This window comes from Neophocaena asiaeorientalis, unplaced genomic scaffold, assembly GCF_003031525.2.
Source record: "Neophocaena asiaeorientalis asiaeorientalis breed wild unplaced genomic scaffold, Neophocaena_asiaeorientalis_V1.1 scaffold211, whole genome shotgun sequence".
NCBI classification, from domain to species: domain Eukaryota; kingdom Metazoa; phylum Chordata; class Mammalia; order Artiodactyla; family Phocoenidae; genus Neophocaena; species Neophocaena asiaeorientalis.
In genome coordinates this window covers 1,506,280-1,525,129 of record NW_020172824.1, presented here as the reverse complement: position 1 = coordinate 1,525,129, position 18,850 = coordinate 1,506,280, and the positions used below count along the sequence as shown (strand labels likewise).

The 18,850-nt window shown below is 38.0% G+C and overlaps 1 protein-coding gene across 1 annotated transcript in view; it reads right to left on the bottom strand.

The window, feature by feature from the left end:
• Nucleotides 1–221: 221 nt before the first annotated feature.
• Nucleotides 222–18,850, bottom strand: part of SERPINI1 (serpin family I member 1) — a 68,608-nt gene continuing 49,979 nt past the window's right edge. The window contains exons 6-9 of the mRNA XM_024741889.1: nucleotides 15,363–15,460; nucleotides 2,232–2,318; nucleotides 927–1,016; nucleotides 222–550 (exon numbers count right to left, since the gene is read on the bottom strand). Coding sequence (XP_024597657.1) covers nucleotides 474–550; nucleotides 927–1,016; nucleotides 2,232–2,318; nucleotides 15,363–15,460 — 352 coding nt within the window. The 3' untranslated portion in view covers nucleotides 222–473. The remainder of the gene's footprint in view (nucleotides 551–926; nucleotides 1,017–2,231; nucleotides 2,319–15,362; nucleotides 15,461–18,850) is intronic.

Sequence of the window (18,850 nt, the reverse complement as noted above, 5' to 3'; positions counted from 1 at the left end):
TACACTGTCTTCAGAGAAACAGCAGTTAGAATTTTTGCAGAGTACCTGTCTTCACCTCACTTGTTGTTGCTTGTTATGTATAAGTGTATGATGCTAATTTACTTTGGTGCTTTGTTTCTGCATGATTATAAAAGACTTAAGATGTTCAGAAACATCATTGTTTGCAAATTTCACCTAGAGGTATCTTTATACTACAACTTCTAAAATGAAAAACAGAGCTGTTCACATGTTCACTATGTACTTTTATTTTAAATTCTAGCACAACAAACACAATGACATGAGAGGATCATTACCTCAATAATACGGATAACATTCCTTGACAAGTTGGCTTATAATTTACATACATTGCTTTTATCGGGAGCTATTTTAAGTATTATCTTAAGATATATTGTAAAACACAAGTCTCAAATATATACCAGTTGCAAACATAATGTGCTTAGTTACTATTTTCCTTATTATTTAAATAAAATGATTTAAAGTTCCTCAAAATCATGCCCACTGGTGTTCATGGTTTCAGGATGCATGACTCGTCCCATGAATAGGATTGTACCTGCATTGGGTTGGGAATAAACAAAAGAGGAGTTGAACAAAAGATATTTATTTTCCTTCTTGCTTACAATTAGCAATGTTCTAATTGTACACTATAAATGAAAGCAAGAGTACTGGTCTCCAATAACCTCAGATTTATGAATAAACTATAAGTTTTCTGAATATACAAGCAGTAAAAGATTCAGTGATAAGTATTGTGTCCTTGGATACTCATAAATTCTAAAGATAAAAATGTAAGTAAATTTTTTTCATTTAAAAAATCATTTGAAAAAAAAAAATCATTTGAACACATCTGATAAGTAATGCGGAAAATGTTTTCAATTAAAAAAATGATTTCTTTTTGGCTTATTAAAGTTCTGTTCTCATAACAGACTTACCTGTTCTCCTGTTCCTAATAAGAAAGAAAAATGGATGGTCGACAATAACTTGAGGATACAGCACAGCCATCCTGCTAATTGCAATCATTCCTGTAACGCAGAGAGAAAGTAATTACATGTCTGTGGATGTGCGGGGACTAATGAGTAATTTCTCCAAACTATCTATATTTAATGCAAAGGTAATGATTTACACGAAAAAAGATTTTAAAGACTTAGAGAAAAATTGTAAATGTGTTAACATTACTACTTGATCTTAAAAAAAATCAAATACACACACACACAGAGTTCCCTCCCTATAGAACAATTTATTTTGCATGTTACAAATTTTTATTCTCAGATAAATACTTACAGCTTTACTAAAATGACCTTTGAGTCAAGGAAAGGGGGAAAAAAACCACCACAAACAAGCAAAAATCAGTTTCTTTATATTCTCAAATCATTATTTCTTTTACATGAAATGGAGATTTTTACATAGCAAGTCACCAGGCTTCTAGCAAGTGGCCAGAACAGCAGTGATTAAAGAGAAAATACAGCAGGGAGAGATGCAGTGGTGTTTCCTACAGCTGGGAAATTGAATTCCCTTGAGATCCTTATTGTGGGATAATCATTTTATACTTTCTGCAGGGTGATTTGTTGTCAGGAAAAGGCCAAGATTAAATTATGTAAGATTTTAAGCTTTCTCGATGCCTGAGACTACTGTTTCTGTTTCCTCCGGAAAACACCATTTTAACTGATGAGATCCTTTTAATGGACAAATGTATGCAGAAGTTAAAAAGAATTTGCGCAAATATGATATGTTACATTTTACCGGAGAAGGGAAAAATCCTACCAGAATTTCATGATGGCTGTTGAACATGATATTGAAACAAATCCAAAGAAACTAATGAAAAAAAAAAGAAAAATCCTTCTTGCTTAACTAAGGAAGTCAGAACATTCAAATTAACCAAGGACATTTACCATTTTGCTTTGGACACGTAATTTAGGTAAATTTAAAAACTTTTTTTATTTAAAATTATTATTATTAACTTAAAATTATGCACTGGAAAATCTCTTCTGCAGAGCTGACAATCTTCTCCTGCCTCTCATTAGAGATGGGGGTTACTCTGTATGGGGCACTGAAATGAGTGCATGCTTCATATCCTATTTGGAAAATTCTAGCAGGTTCATCATTAGCTTGACTTCTAAGTTAGAGCAGGGTCAGTTTTTTGGCTTAGTTCTAAATGATCCCCATTCCCCACCCAAGATTGCTTTAAAAATACAAATCTCAAAAAAGTGAGAAGATTTTGGAAAACAGTAATTTGGCACCTGAAGCAGCAGCAGCTTCTGAGCCTTCTTCATTAACCTCTATGAAGGACTTGTGAATTGCTTTAGAAAGGAAAATCTCTTTGTTATCTGCAGAAAAAGAGATAACAGAAGCATTTTTTCGGTATCAGAGAAAGGGAAGCACTTTTTCTTTAGTTAAACAGATTTGAGAAATATAAGTGATATAAGATACTGATATAAAACATAAGAGATAATGTTGTTAGATTACATTTATGATTTGAAAGAACCATTGAAGATGTATTTTCTGTTTTGTCCTTATTTTATATTCTCTTGTTGATTTTCTCCTTCATTTTTATTGGTAATTTTCCCATCGTTTATTTCTTATATTGCCAGGAAAAGCAGAAACGTGGCTCTGTTTTTAATAGCAACCTCAAATTAGTTCATAACTCAAGATAAAACTTCTTACATGTTTCTCCCTAACTGGAAATTTCAAAACATAAAATGAAAACAGAAATTCACATATAACCAGAATAAAAAGTTTTTTAAAATCTAATCTCTAATTACTGTGATAATAGAAATATCCTTGGCAAAGGAAAACAAAATTGACTTCTAGGTTGTAGAAACAGGAATATATTAAAAAGTTATTTCCCATTCCAATTAATTGGTTTATCTGAGGATTCAAAAACATGCTTTATCCTAAAGTCAGAGGAAATAACACATTTTTAATATTAGGAGGACTGTTTTTCCCTTTGAATTGTCTTTCTAGTTATGCTTACTATTAAATTAATGGCTGTTATAGGCTGAATTTGTTCTCTAAAATTCATATGTGGAAGCGCTCACCCCCAAGATTTCAGAATGTGACTGCATTTGGAGATAGTCTTAAATTTAAATGAGTCATTCGGGTGGGCCCTAATCCAGTATGACTGGTTTCTTTACAAGAAGAGGAAACTTAGACATAGGTACAGAGGGAAGACCATGCATGATGGTTAATTTTACGTGTCAGCTTGGCTTGGCCACAGTGCCCAGATAATTGGTCAAACATTATTCTGGATGTTTCTGCAAAGATGTTTTCTGGATGAGATTAACATTAAAGTTGGTGGACTTTGAGTAAAGCAGATTACTCTCATCATGTGGGTGGGCTTCATCCAATCAGATGAAGATTTTAATAGAACAAAGACTAGCTTCCTCTGAGCGAGAAGGAATTTTGCCAGCCTTCAGACTCCTCCCTGTGTCTCTGGCCTGCTGACCTACCCTGCAGATTTTATATTTCCAAAGTCTACACAATTGTGCAAGCTGATTCCTTAAAATAAATCTCTTAATCTCTCTCTCTCTCTCCATATATATATAGACACGCAAATGCAACCTCTCTCCATATATATATATATATATATATATATATATGTATATCCATTCATCCTGTTGGTTCTGTTTATCTGTAAAACTCTGACTAATACAACATGGGAAGACATAGGGAGAAAATTGGCAATCTATAAGCCAAGAAGAGAGGTCTCATAAGAAATCCACCCTGAAGACAGCTTAATCTTGGACTTCCAGCCTCCAGAACTGTGACAAAATAAATGTCTGTTATTTAAGCCACTCAGTCTGTGGTGCCTTGTTACGGCAGCCCTAGCAAAGCATACAGTACAATAGCCTTCAGTCTTGGGTTTCCCACTTTTCCCCGAGATTAAAACAAAACAAACAGAAGATACTTCAAATATATAAAAAGGAAAATAGCACAAGAAGCAAGATAAAGGATTACTCAAGTTTGTACCGTTTTTTTTTTTTCTAATCCCAGGAGGTCTACTTCAAATTTAAGATAAATAACTTTGTTGCTCATGCCCAGCCCTATTTAGTAAAAGCACAGTTGACTTCCCACTAAACTACTTAGTAATACTTTCAAAGACACATGATTATCTGATACCGATAGAAAATGATGTTCAACGACATTTTTGGTACACCTGTTGCAAAGCACCTGCTTATTTTGAATAAGCCCCAAGACAAACTGGTGGCATCTCTGATTATATTTTAATAGGGATACTCCTTCCTCAGCTCATATTCAGCATTAAGATAGAAGCACTGCATTATGAGATTGTCCATCTCACATATTATGATATTTTCTTCTAGATAACCAGAAGAAAAATTAAAAGCAATAACGTTTTACATCAAACAAGTATAATTAGCTTTCTCAAATCCAGATGACTAGGTTTTTTTAGCAAATGAAAATAAAAAATATCAATTGCATTAAGTAACTAGTCAAACTAATTTAGTATAGGCAAAACAAACACTGAATTCCAAGACAGTAAAACGTAACTATTTAGTAGTTAACAGATGCTATATCATTTTCAGATTCTGCTGCCCATTTTCATCCGTCTGCCAGTTAAGGTAGAGAGTCATGCATCAATGGCCCTAAATGCGAAAGTGACAGCACCCAGTTCCTAAAGGATAAGGAGTGTCCACATTGCCAGGTAAGCCCTGTTCAGCAATTTGAGGGGAGGAACTTCCCTGGTGGTGCAGTGGTTAAGAATCCGCCTGCCAACGCAGGAGACACGGATTCAATCCCTGGTCCAGGAAGATCCTACATGCCACAGAGCAACTAAGCCCGTGAACCACAACTCCGGAGCCCACGTGCCACAACTACTGAAGCCCACACGGCTAGAGCCCACGCTCCGCAACAAGAGAAGCCACCGCAATGGGAAGCCCGCGTGCAGCAACAAAGACCCAATGCAGCCAAAAATAAATAAATTTATTTAAAAAAAAAGAAAAAGAAATTTGAGGGGAGTTTTCAGTAACACCGAATGATATTTCAGACACATTAATTTGCACAAAGGAAACTGCCTCCAATATCCCCTGAGCCTGATTTGCTGACTGTACTAAGCACCTTCAAAGAAGGAATCTCCTCCCTTCAACCCTGGCATCTGCCCCAAGTATACCCTCCTCTAGACACCAAACCTCTCATGTGCTCTCATTTACCTCCACAGAACGGTTTTGAGGGGAGGGATGCTGCAAGACATCATGGCAGAAAGATCAAGAAAGCAAGAATGCCAAGGGTTCTTCCCAGAGAGCTAGTTATTTAAAAGATAATGAAATGGACAAACCTATAATGAGATTCACAAAGAAGAAAGAGAAATTACCCAAGTAAACAATATTAAGACAAAAAAGCAGAACATACCTAAAGATAACAGAAGAGAACTTTTAAAAATCACAAAAAATACTATATAATTTTCTGCGGATAATGTTAACTTTAAAGGGTATACTTTATTTACTACGCATTGTATCTATTTATAATACACAATTTGGTAAATTTTGATAGATGTATATATCTATGACCCCACCTCTACAAATAAGATAAAGAATATTTCCAACTCTCCCCACAAGTTTCTTATGCTTCTTTATGCAGATAACTTTGAAATAGAAGATTTGCCATCAACTACAACTTTATAAAAATATTTAAATTATAAAGTTGAATCAAGGAAAAAAATAGAATGAATAGTCCAGTAACCATTAAAGTAGTTGAATCAGTAGACAGAATCTTCCCCTATCCTCAAAATTAAAGACTCCACGCCTAGATGGTTTTCTAGGGAACTTTAACCAAACCTTCTAGCAACAGAATTTTCTGAGATAAAACTATTCCAGACTCTAGAAAGAGAATAAAAGCAATCTAAGTCACCTCTGGGTCATCTTACTTGCTATTAAAATTTAAAAAGGACTGTCTAAGAAAAGAAAATCATAGACCAAGCTCACCTATTAATATGGAGGTAAAAGTTCTTCGAAATCAGAAAATTAAACCCAGCAACACATACAAACAACTTTTTAAAATGAGTTTCTGGGGATGTCAGTGTATCAATGACACAGCAGTTAAAACTACTCTAACTGCCTCCCGTTCACATTAAAGCTTCCTCTGGGATGATCATCAAATACAAACCAATTCATGGTACGCCCCTACTTAAAACCCTTTATCACCTCTCCTGCTAGCTCTACCTCCCATCTCCCCCTCAGTATATAACACACCTGCACACCTGCTCAGTATGTAATATGAGGGCCTCCGTGAGGTTGCCTCTGCCTCTTCCAAATAGCATTCTTCACTCTACACACTGTGCTCCAGATTATTTGAATGGCAATGGCCTGATCATAGCACACTTTATCACTTCTGTGTCTTTGCTTCCCCAGAAACTCACTGAACCCTTGTACAGTGAGACACCTAATCTACTTTTAAGGCTCAGCTTCAAACCCTACCAGGACTTTTCTGCTCTCTCCCGATTCCCACCCACCCCCCACTAAAGTAGAACTGACCACTCTTTCCCACTGAACCCAGGATCTAATTCTATTTAAGCCTTCATAATATATCATATTCATATTGCTATCTCTCTCTTCCTGGACTGTCCACTTCCTTCAGGCAAGGATTGTGTCCTTCCCCTTAGTGCCCCTGGCTTCTGGCATTTAGGGAGCTTAATGAATGAACTAACCTAAGTAGAGGGAGTTTGCTGGTAATGTGTAATTTTCCAGTAGTTAACCCAACATTTAGTAACTGTTGAATGAAAGGTGTTAGTTATTTCATATTGTAAGACTTTGGGTGTTGTCACTCTGTGGGCACCATGACCACAATTCTGTTCACAATTATGGCTATAAAGTTTATTCTTGTAATAAATAAAACACGTGACACTAATCCAAAGTAGACAGTCTAGGAAAATGGATGGAAAACAGCCCCAGAGAGAGAAAGAATACAAAGACCACACACACACTAGAAAACTTAAAAATCTAATTGAGTAGAAGACCAAAGGGAATGGGATCTAACAGACCACTGTCATCATATATATTTCAAAGACAGCAAAATAAAGATTGAATCCAATGTTCCAACTCCTGGGGGTGACTAACTGCTACACCAAGGACAGCAAATGTCTCCAGTTGTAAACAAGACTTCACAACACTTAACCTTCAGCAAAACACCACCCCTTTGGATGTACAAGTAGGAGAAAATGTAACAAGTAAGAAATCACATCATGAACACTGAGGGAACAAAAGAAAATGAAACTATTTTTCTCTAGGCACAAACTTCAAGCTGTCACATTAAAATAAAATATAAGCTGAAAGTAGTTTAAGTAAGAATGTGTCTGCTGCCACATCTTAGAAGGAGATCAGATCATACAGGAATACAGGCAAGTTCATAGCTTCTATGTTTGGCCTCCAGTATTGCTCATTCTTGTGTAATTATATGTCAATCAAGGCCATCTTTCCTGCCATGCACTTATTCCCTGAGGGCCTGGACCCTCCTGTCCTATTTATCTCCTCTCCCTATCCCCAGTTCCTTGCACACTTCCAGCCACCAAGAACGCACTCGGGTATTCAAGGAATCATAATATGAGGGGAGTTAAAGAGATTTACACTGGTAGGTTTGTCTTATTTGTTAGAGAAAAGTTAACTATTCTCTAAAAATGGAAATAAATAAATCAATGGCAAACAGAACTACCAAAAAAAAAAAAAAAAAAAACCCACACGCTGGTCCCAAGCAGTCTTCTTCTTCTGGCCACAGCAGACATTGCTGCCAAATAACCGGTCCTACTTTTCTCCAGGCAGCGTGGAGCAAGGCTTTTTACAATGGATAAGATGGAAACAGTGCCAGCAAACCCTAGGTTCCCCAGAGAAGAGCTGGGCAGTAATTTAAGCTCTTCTGAAAAAAGCAAGGCCAAATACTAAGGCATTCATTCAGTCGCTGAGCAAATATTTATCAAGTACCCTGCTCGTATGAGGTATCGTGCAGGGCACCAAAGGCTCTAAGTGCCTGTGATTGACATAACGCTGGCCAGATGGCCATCATGCAAGAGTGTGCCACTACTTCCTTTGTGGCACTGTTCCTAATCAGCCAATTTTAATGGATTTCTGCATCACCAAGGACATGCTTAAAATAACTGTACTTTAGTTGCTAAAATACTTTTAGCTTTGGCCCCACCCATGAAATTTAGAAAGGTTTTTAGAATTTGAGCTCCTTCAAGGTAGGAATAGTGTTTGCTTATTTGTTTCTCTGCATAGATTTTGTTACAGACCAGCAAATAGTCATTCATTTATTCACTCATTCATTTATTCATGTACTGAGCACCTCCTATGTGCCTGACATTGTTGATGCACTGGGTATACTATGGTGAGCTAAAGAGTTCCTTCCAAATGGGGGAGAGAAGACATTAAATAACAAGGACAATAAAAAAGCAAATCAGGGCTTCCCTGGTGGCGCAGTGGTTGAGAGTCCGCCTGCCGATGCAGGGGACACGGGTTCGTGCCCCGGTCCGGGAAGATCCCACATGCCGCGGAGCAGCTGGGCCCGTGAGCCATGGCCACTGAGCCTGCGCGTCTGGAGCCTGTGCTCCGCTGCAACGCGAGAGGCCGCAACAGTGAGAGCCCCCCGTACCGCAAAAAAAAAAAAAAAAAAGCAAATCAATAAATGACCACAGTTTCAGGGTATGGTAAGTATAAGAAATAATATAAAGTGATGGGTTGGCTGGTGACTAGGGAAGGGAAGAGGAGCTACTTGACATTGGATGTTAGGAAAGGCTTGTCTGAGAAGGTTAATCTGAGCTGAGACCTAAAGAATACAGAGGAGCCAGTCCCAGGCAGACTGGCGGGAAAGGCTGGTGCAGAGGCAGACACAAGCCAGGTGTGTTCAAGGACCCAGAAAAAGCCTGTGTGGCTGGAGCATGGGGATTGAGGAGGGCCAGAGGCTTGAGAGAAGCCCCCAACTTGGAGCATGGCAGAGCCCAGCACCATCTTCTCAGGGCACGCACCCACCCAGCATCTATCCTGCTCCCCACACCATGCTGGGCTCTGAGGACAGAAAGATGTCTATGACACAGTCCAGGCTTCTGAGGGGCTCCGAGCTCAGTGACAGGTATAAGAACAAACAATCCAAGGAAAAAGTAGAACTTGTGAGAGCACTTTGCACCATCAGAATCCAGATAAGGGAAAGTAAACCATCTAGGAAGGGCAGGACGTCAGGGGAAGCTTCTCAGGGATGCTGACATTTGGACTGGTTCTTGAAGAATAAGTGGAAGAGTGAAAGTCAGAGAAGGGGACAAGGGCATTCCAAACAGAGAATTATATCTGCAAAGTGAGAGAAGCAGTGGTGAGGACCTGAAGGTCCAACTGAAGCTGGGGCTAGAAGGAGGAGGGGAGTGGCGGGGGATGTGCTTGATTTTAAGAGCTTGGACCATGATGCTAGAGAGCCCGGGCTTTGGCCAGAAGTAACAGGACATGACGGCTTCGATTTTAGAAGATATCAGTGGCAGCAGTTGTAAAGCGTGAATTGGATGAGCAATCAGCTGGGGGCAAGAAGATCAACTGTGTCAGCTGTTGCAACAGTCCAAGCAAGAAGGTGGGGTAGAACTGGAATTATGGTGCTGGAAGAGAAAGACAGCTCTCTGACTTACAGGTAGAAGGAGAAAGAGCACAAACAAGGGCAGGATGTAAGAGTCAGTCCAGCATAAATCTAAGCGCTTGAGTCTGACCTGAATATGGCTTTTGCTGTGTCTTCTTAATTCCTTTATTTCATTGGCTCCTTTATTAAAGCTCATACTTCGTGCTGAAGGATTTAGTACTCTCTTTCTCTTTCCCCTTACACCTTCCAAGGGGATTATCTATTAATCCAAATGCTGATGGTCCTTCATTTCCCTTACAAAAAATAGCCCTACTCTATAACAGGATCTTCGCTGCAACTAGATGAGCATTTTAAATAGAGCCTGAGAAGAAAATGATTCTCAGCACTCTCTAGATTCCATGTTTATCGCATGAGTCTTTACTATGTTTTATGTTCATGGAATTTAGCGTCAAAAGCAATGGACGTCAAAGTGAGGTGAAAAAATAAACACAATAAATACAGAGCATCTCATCTTATTTGTTCCTTCATTCAGGGAGTACGAAGCAGAAAGCACGGTGCTGGGTGCTTCTTAAACACACGTAAGGATCAATTATGTGGAAGTTTAAATTCTGGTGGGAGATATCCAATGCATAAATAATGATAATATGAAATTAAATGTGGTATGTGGCATAAGAAAAATAATAGAATATTGTAGTATTTAAAAAGGAGTGATTAATTCTCGTTGGTGTAACCATGGTGGCTTAATAAAGTTGGAGATATTTGACCTGGGGCTCAGTTCAAAAGGTATTCAGGTGGGAGAAATTTCATAAAGATGAGGGCTGGGGGGATGTGAGGCGCAGAGCGAATGTTCAGTTTGGCTGGAGCACACGCTGTGTGTAAGGAATCAGCCAGAGATGAGGCTGGACGGAGCTGAGGTCTGAATGCCCTGCCGAGCGGTGCACGGTGCACAGCAGACCGAAGGGAGGCTCTGAACAGGAGCTGGAATGATCAGAGAGTGAGTTTTAAGGTGATTAATCTTGGCAGTGGTAGATAAGACAGATTAGATGGTAGAGAGATTGGAAACCGTTTAGGAGGCTATTGAAATAGTCTAGGGCAGCAGTAATGAGAGTCTGAAATGAAAGTAGATGCCATGGAACAGAAAATGAAAGCATGGATTCAAGAGGTCTTAGCAAAAGACTCTCAAGTCATTCAGTTTTTCCAGAAGCAAGGGAATGTCATGTAGGGTATTTTTGGTCCACTGCTAAATCACATTAACTATTTTTAAAGAAAGATAAAAATCTCATTACATGATTTTAGAATGTAGTAGTGTCCCAATAGTACTGAATTGGTTTCTGGGTACTTTCGAGTTTTCAAATTCTACTAATAATGTTATTTTTAAAAGATTTCCCCAGTTTTTACATAAGGCTTTTAATTAAAGAAGTAATACATACACAAGGTACATTTCCAAACAGTACACAGTGGTCTATGAAACGAAACCCCTTCTCTCCTCTAAGAGCCTCTGTCCAGTATTCTCGAGGCAACCACTTCTATCATTTTCTAAGATGTTGTTCAAAAATTTTCGACGCATTTAGAAGCTTAAATACATACTTATGAGGGGGGTGATCTAAGATGGTGGTGTACAAAGATCCTGAGCTCACCTCCTCCCACAGACACACCAAATCTAAAGCTACATATGGAATGAGTGTTGAAAAAGAGCTAATAATTAGCTGACCAACTGGAGGCACAACAAAGGATAAAAGGGCCTCATGGTGGGAGATGCAGAGGGTCAGTCCCACCAAAAACTCCATGCCCCTGTGCAGAGACCTCCACCAGGGAGGGATCTCATAGGTCCAGAGCTACACCCTGAGGAGCAAGGTATTTGTGCCCCACGTTGGGCACCCCAACCCTAGGGACCTGCACTGACACGAGGTCCCCAAAACATCTGGCTTTGGAAACCTAAGGGGCTTATGTCCAGGGCACCCAGGGCGGTGTAGAGACCTGAGATACTCCTTTGAAAGGACTTGCACACTGTCTCACTCATCCCAGGACCCAGTACAAAGGCAGCAGTTAGAGAAGTGCCTGGACTATATGTGAAGGAGGTTCATTTGCTAATCTTAAAGCATCTGCTGGAGGGGCAGGGACAAGTGGGGACTTTCTTTGGGGACAGAGGCATGGGTGAGCACTGTTTTTGCACTCTCCCTATACCTTGCTAGTGCAGGTGGGCACACACAAGCATAGCCTTGCTATAGCCTTGGGTGTGCCCCATTCCCAGCGCTCTTGCTCTCCCTCGCTAGAGGCAAGGGTGTGCCCTTCCCCCAATGCTCTTCCCTGCTGGGGGTGAGCACAGTCCACACAGGGGGCGCCCCTTGATTGTCTGGCCCTGGTGGCCAGAGGGGCTTGCATTTCTGGGCCCCAAAGGACTGTGACAATCAGAGAAACAGTTCTGTGCAGGCTCTCACCCCCCGGGGCACTGCACAGACAGCAGACTAAAATCATCCCCAGTCTTCCTGTGAAAAAGGTCCATTTCCTTGTCTTGGAGCTGCAACCTGAGGGACAGGCTACAGGTTTGTTACACCTCTAGGGGCTACAGAGGAACTCGCAGGGAACGTAGGCAGGGAGATACCATCCTTCAGCCCTCCCTTGGCCTCGCCACAACTTACTGGTACCTCCCCAGAGTTTATTCATTCATGCGAAACCCTGATTTTTGCAAACTGTCACGCAGGAACATGTTCAGATCTGGTCTGGAAGTCAGCAGGGTTTATAATTGTGGACCCACAGGGCTGCATGGATTTGCATACTTTAAAAGCTGCTGCCTGAAGAGCTGGCTTCTAATCAGCCTAAAACCAGGTGCTGACTGAGATCCCTCTTATTGGAACACTGCTGGGTCTTCACACACTGTCCACAACTGGGATTTATCAAGTATTAACCAGGCTACTTAGACAATCACAAGGGTTCAGGAGTCCACCAAGAGCTGGGGAAAGGTTGAACAATAAGGTTCATCTCCTACACGTGGTCACTTCATCAAGACTGGGAGAGGCACCTGTTTTGCTTAATTCATAGAAACAAACACAGAGAGTCAAGCAGAATGAGGGAACAGAGGAGTGTATTCCAAATGAAAGAACAAGACAAAACCCCAGAAAAAGACCCATTAAAATGGAGATACAGAGAATAGATTGGTGGTTACCAGAGGAGAAGGTTACCAGAGGAAGGGGGTGGGCAAAATTGGTGAAGTAGGTCAATTGTACAGTGACAGACGGTAACTAGACTTAACAGAGGTGATCACTTTGTAGTGCATACAAATAGCAAATAGTGTGGTACACCTGAAACTTATGTAATGTTAGCTACCAATTTTACCTCAATATGAAAATAGAAAGAAGAAAAATACATATAGTCTCTTCCTCCATCTTTTGACCCAATATGCTCCCTCCCATTCTCCCCTTTGATTTTTTTCCTTTCTGCTTCCGTAATGCTTTCTCTAGTACAGAGTTTCTCAACTCATTGCTCTAGAAATTTTGGGCTGGATAATTCTTTGTCATGGAAGCTGTCTTGTGCAGTGTAGATCACAGGGATGTAGAAGCATCCCTGGCCTCCACCCAGTAGATGGCAGTAGCTCTCCCTAATTGTGACAACCAAAAAGGTCTCCAGCTATTGTCAAATGTTCCCTGAAGGGCAATATTGTCCTGGTTAAGAACCACTACTGCAATAATACATTTCTATCACTCTTCCTTTTATTAAATCCAGCTGTTTATGTCTTTCTCCCCACGAGTCTATGTGCTTCTTCAGAACAGGTAGGATATCTTAGTTATTTCTTCATTTTTATGACCTAGTACTTTGCTCACACTATCTGCCTCACAAAGAGTTGTTAAATGAAAGGAATAGACATGGCATTGAATAGAATTAATCTGTATATCCTGAACACCATGAAAATTCTCACTAAAGTAGAAAGTAATAACCAAATACATGCTAATAATTTTCCTGGGTACTTGTGGGGTTACTGAGTGTCATAAACACTTTAATCATCAAGGTTTTCATGTAATTTGGGGAGGCAAAGAAGTATACATGTGAACAGGACACCAATCATGTAAGGCAGAGCATATGGTGCCCCAAAATGATGCAGGGAATAAAGGCTATTGAATCTAGAGGAAGCAGAGAGGAAAATTTTATAGCTGTGTCACTAGAAAGTTCTTGAATGAATGATTCGTAAAGTAATGTATATATTTGTGTATATGTGTGTGTGTGAGTGAGAGAGAGAGAGAGAAAGAGAATGAAGACTTATCGGTTGAGGTAGCTGGCATGCCGGGACTTCTAAGACTGTGGCAAAACTAGAAATTTAAGAATCAAAGAATTCCCACTGAAAACTTGAGAAGCTGGTTTTAGATCAGTTATCCTGAAGACCTGAACTGGGTAGTGTTTGAGGATGACCAGGTACTGGGAATGCAGCTGTGAGCAAGATGCTGGGAAGGATTCAGTTCTGATGGAGGTTTGATCAAAGAGCAAAGACTTTCTGCTATAGACTCTATGAACTCTGAAAGAGCCTAGTGTGATTTCAAATCTGCACTCATATGTACATTTATGCTCTACTCTCTCTGTACATAGTAAAAGCAATTAAATATTACCTTATAAACCTTCCAGATATGTCAAAAAAGTTGACCTACACTGACCACAATAATTGATTTGCCACTGCAGTGATACTCCTTCAGGACTGAAAAGCAGTAAATATTCTATGTGTGTGAGATAACTGCCTAAATGTTTGGGTGACACACTGAGGAATCTCTAATCAAACTGAAAATAGAGCCATGGTAAGAAAGCAAAATATAATTATTTAGTTGGAATTTGGCCAATATAGCATTCTTTGAATTACTAAGGAAAGGAGTATAAGAATTTTAAATTATCCTGTGCTTGAACCACAAATATATATATATTTCTGCCTCAAGTACAATGTACCCATTACCCTTTGAATCTCCACTTATTCTACCTTCATGGCTCACATCCAAGCTCCTAGGGCTCTGAACTCTTGTTTTATCTTGATATCAATCTGTCTTTATCTCATCAGAAAACATACTGTTTTATTCCCCATGTTCTATAGAAATGATGAAAATTATCATTAGCTAAGCTAACTAAATCTGACACTCACAGGTACCTTAATTCAATACGTGTCTTGGGATTAGCTGCTTTAAAAATATTTCCAAAAGGATTTTACATTTCTAAGTACTTTAATGTTCCTAATATGTTAAGATTTTTATCCTGACCAAATTAGGGCATCTGAATCAAATAATTTAACTGGTTGTTTTCCCTTGGGATATTTTAAATAAATTACTCAACACCCAATATGTCAAGTATATTTTGAAGCTACTTCTTCAAAACCACTGTTTTTTATTGAAGACTTAAGATAATATTTACATCATCTCACAGGTGTTCTTTTTAAAAGCATCTAGTTCTCACAGCAGGCACTCATTTATCCTCTCTTCCTTCTTTCTTTCCCATATGATTTATTATATCCGGACATACTGAGATATTCAATCAACACATTTATTGATTATCTGCTCTACAAGGCATTCTGTCAGATGTGATGGGGAATTCAAAGATGCATAAGACAGGTCTTCTGGAGAATATAATCTGCTATCAAAGATAGACATGGAGCAGAATAATACAAACAATGTTGTGACTGTATGTATACTTTTGCTTGTAGAAGTTAAATATATTTCTTATATTTATCTGGCAACTGATAACTATATTTTACCTCAGAACTCCTTAATAAATAGAGGTTTCACCACCATCATTTTAAAAAAACTTTATGGAATAACATTTTTTTAAAATTGGTGTTTATTTCCTACCAGACAAGGCTGTCAAATTTGCATTTTTGATGAAAACTTCAGTTATTCCAAGAGCCTTCAGAACATGTTTTAAATCAATTTCCTGTTCCACTGTGAACCTGGAGAACACAGAGGGGAAAAAGTATTTAGTTACAGCATTTTAAAAGTATTTAGTTACAGCCTTTAAAAAGTATTTAGTTACAGCATCCTCCTACCTGGGACAGGAATAAAATGTTAGATATGTTGATTTTTAAAAGTCTGTTTTATAGAGGGCAAATTATACTAAAACTGGATTTTAACTATAAGTAGTATTTGATTGTTATTGTAAAAAAAGGGAGCATCGAAAAGAATAACGTAACAGAATAGTATTAAATTGTTAAGTAGGAAGCCAGATTGGTCTTAATATGGAATCTCTCCCAATGAGATTGTATCAAACCAATGAATTGTATCACGCATCTTTCCAGTGAAAGATATGGACCGAGCATGGCTGTATTAACAAGTGAAGTTTTTAAAAGCAAAGGCTTTTATTACTTTTTTATAAAAAGTGAAAAACTGGTTAGAACTAAATATTTCCTTTTTTTAAAAGATGTTGCCTCCTAATCAATACAGATCATAAATATAAGTTTTTAGGCAATGGGCTGTGTCCTTAAAAAAGCTAAGTCTGTAATAGTCACTAAACATTACTTTAGCATCATTTCTGATGTCTGGTTTTAAGAAGAATGAAAAGAGAATGATTGCTATAAACAAGACTCAGACACCAAGAGGAATAATCAGGGGAAAACCAACAGATGAGTAAAAGTATAACAAACATAGTAGACTAAGTACTAAATTTTATCTATTTTAAAATAGATACTATTTAAGTACTATTTAAAAATAAGTACTATTTTTATCTTACACTTTAACTTGCACCTAACAGTTTATTTTGTTTTCCACAAAAAGTGGATATTGACTGTGAAAGTAGAAAAGGGGGATGAGTAGGGAAATACATTGGAGAATATATTCAGTGACTTGAATGAATTCTTAAAGTGTTTTCTCTGTGTGCTTTGTTATTTATTTGTTTGTTTATTGGTCACATATGTAGCTTACTATATAATAGGAACTGTTCCAACAATAAAAAACAGATTAATATAACAAAAACAGATTAATTTAAATATCACTACAGCTCTTTGAGGTAGGTATTATTATCCTCAGTTAATATTTGAAGAAACTGAGCAGCAGAGAGATGGAATAACTTGACCAAGTTCATACAGCTAGTAAGTGGCGGAGTTGGGATATGGATCCAGGTAGTAGTATATATATCCTGATCTACCTAAAATAAGAAAGTGAAGGAAGATTTCAGTAAGGGTTCTTTTTACTTCTTAAAAGCAGCTTGGTTTGTTTCACACTTTTTAGGCTGTTTAGGTGACAATGATATTTTAGCTAGATTGAATTTGGGCAAATTATCTAATTTCTGAACCTTGGTTTTGGCATACGGAAAATGGCAATAATAATGCCTACTTCACAGTATTGTTGATGGGATTAAATAAGTTTTCTAAACATCTTAGGGTGATGCTGGCTTGTAGGAGGCGTGCAGTAAAGGGCAGATATGTTAATAGTACTTACCGTATTGCAGTTATGTGTAACATTCACATTATTATTGACGTTAAGGTGTTGAATATTTGCATTTTAGTAGTGGTGGAGTAATTTGATTAAATAGGTATACTAATCTCTGCTACTTTAACTGTAAATTTGTCAGATCTAGTGTTTTTTTCATTTTAATATTTGTAGTATCTGGCATAAGACCACATACGTAGGGTGAAGTGAAATAAAATCTAGGTGCCCACGAGAGTGTTTGTTTAAAGTTGAAGACAAGATGTAAACAATTTCTACTTATCCATTCCTTGTCTTTGTTCCTTATCAAACTATTAAAAAATAACTATTATCCATATACTCTCTTTCCTCTTTAAATAGGCTAATATTAATATAAGTAATCATTATCATCTCCCATATACTGAGTGTTTACTATGTCCCAGGCACTATGCAAATCCTTTTATCTCTAGTATCTCATTTAATCATCCCTGTGATAATCTCACACAATCCTATGAGACAGGTATTGTTACCTCTATTCCACAGAAGAACAAACTGAAGTTCAGTAAAGCTAAACAACTTCCCTAATCACACAGCTAGTAGGTGGCAGAATAAAGATATGAACTGAGATCTTTCTGACTGCGAAGTCCTCCCACCCTTAATCACTAAAATTCCCACAATGGCTTATTTAAAAACAAACGAACTACAGGAAGATTTTACATTTCATCCACTGATTTTAAAAATAAAAAGCCACAATGCTACTTTTTTAAAACCAAAAGTCATGGCTGTTTTTGTAAAGGCATTTGATGTAATCTTGTATTTGCAATTTTCTATCTGAATAAATTAAAGAGGTATGCAGAGGGCAGAAGCATCAGAGACTAAGCAGGGATGGTGTGGAGCAAGTGTTACAAATATATTACACATATAAATTTAATTTTTTTTTTTTTTTTGCTGTACGTGGGCCTCTCACTGTTGTGGCCTCTCCCGTTGCGGAGCACAGGCTCCGGACAGGCAGGATATGGGGAGGGGGAAGGGTGAGCTTTGACAGGGCGAGAGAGAGTCATGGACATATACACACTAACAAACGTAGTAAGGTAGATAGCTAGTGGGAAGCAGCTGCATGGCACAGGGATATTAGCTCAGTGCTTTGTGACAGCCTGGAGGGGTGGGATAGGGAGAGTGGGAGGGAGGGAGACGCAAGAGGGAAGACATATGGGAACATACGTATATGTATAACTGATTCACTTTGTTATAAAGCAGAAACTAACACACCATTGTAAAGCAATTATACCCCAATAAAGATGTTAAAAAAAAAAAAAGAAAAAGAAAAAAATATATATATATATTACACATAAGGAGATTTATAAAAATGTGTAAGAATTAATCAAATTCTTTGAAGAAAAACCTAATAAAAGCACTCATGATAAAAAATAAAATCAGATGGCTTATGCACTGGTTTTCTTTAACAGACATGAAACTGAAGTGCTTTATGAGTAGACAGTCACTTCAAAATAGCAGGATGGTTTCTGGTTACAAAATAGAGAACACTTATCCTTTGATTTCTAGTACTCTGATCACAAATGAAAAACCTAAGACTACAAAGGAAAGAGTAGAAAGATACTACAGCCAGGTACATCTGCATTCCAAGTATTAGAGATTTCATTTTTATTTTATCAATAGAAAGATCTTTTTATACCTAAGCTGTATCAGTAAGACTGAAAAGTAAGAATATACAATGAAGAGGGTAATTTCATTAGAACCAAGTTTAAAAAAATCCTACTTAGAGAAGAGTATATAAAAAGATTGATTAACAAAAGATAAATACTAGGACTTAAAAATAAACAATAATAGTAATATTAGATAATAATTATATGATGCTTACTTTATGGCAGGCATCATTCTAAAGTGCTTTTTAGATATTTTACATATATTATATATATATA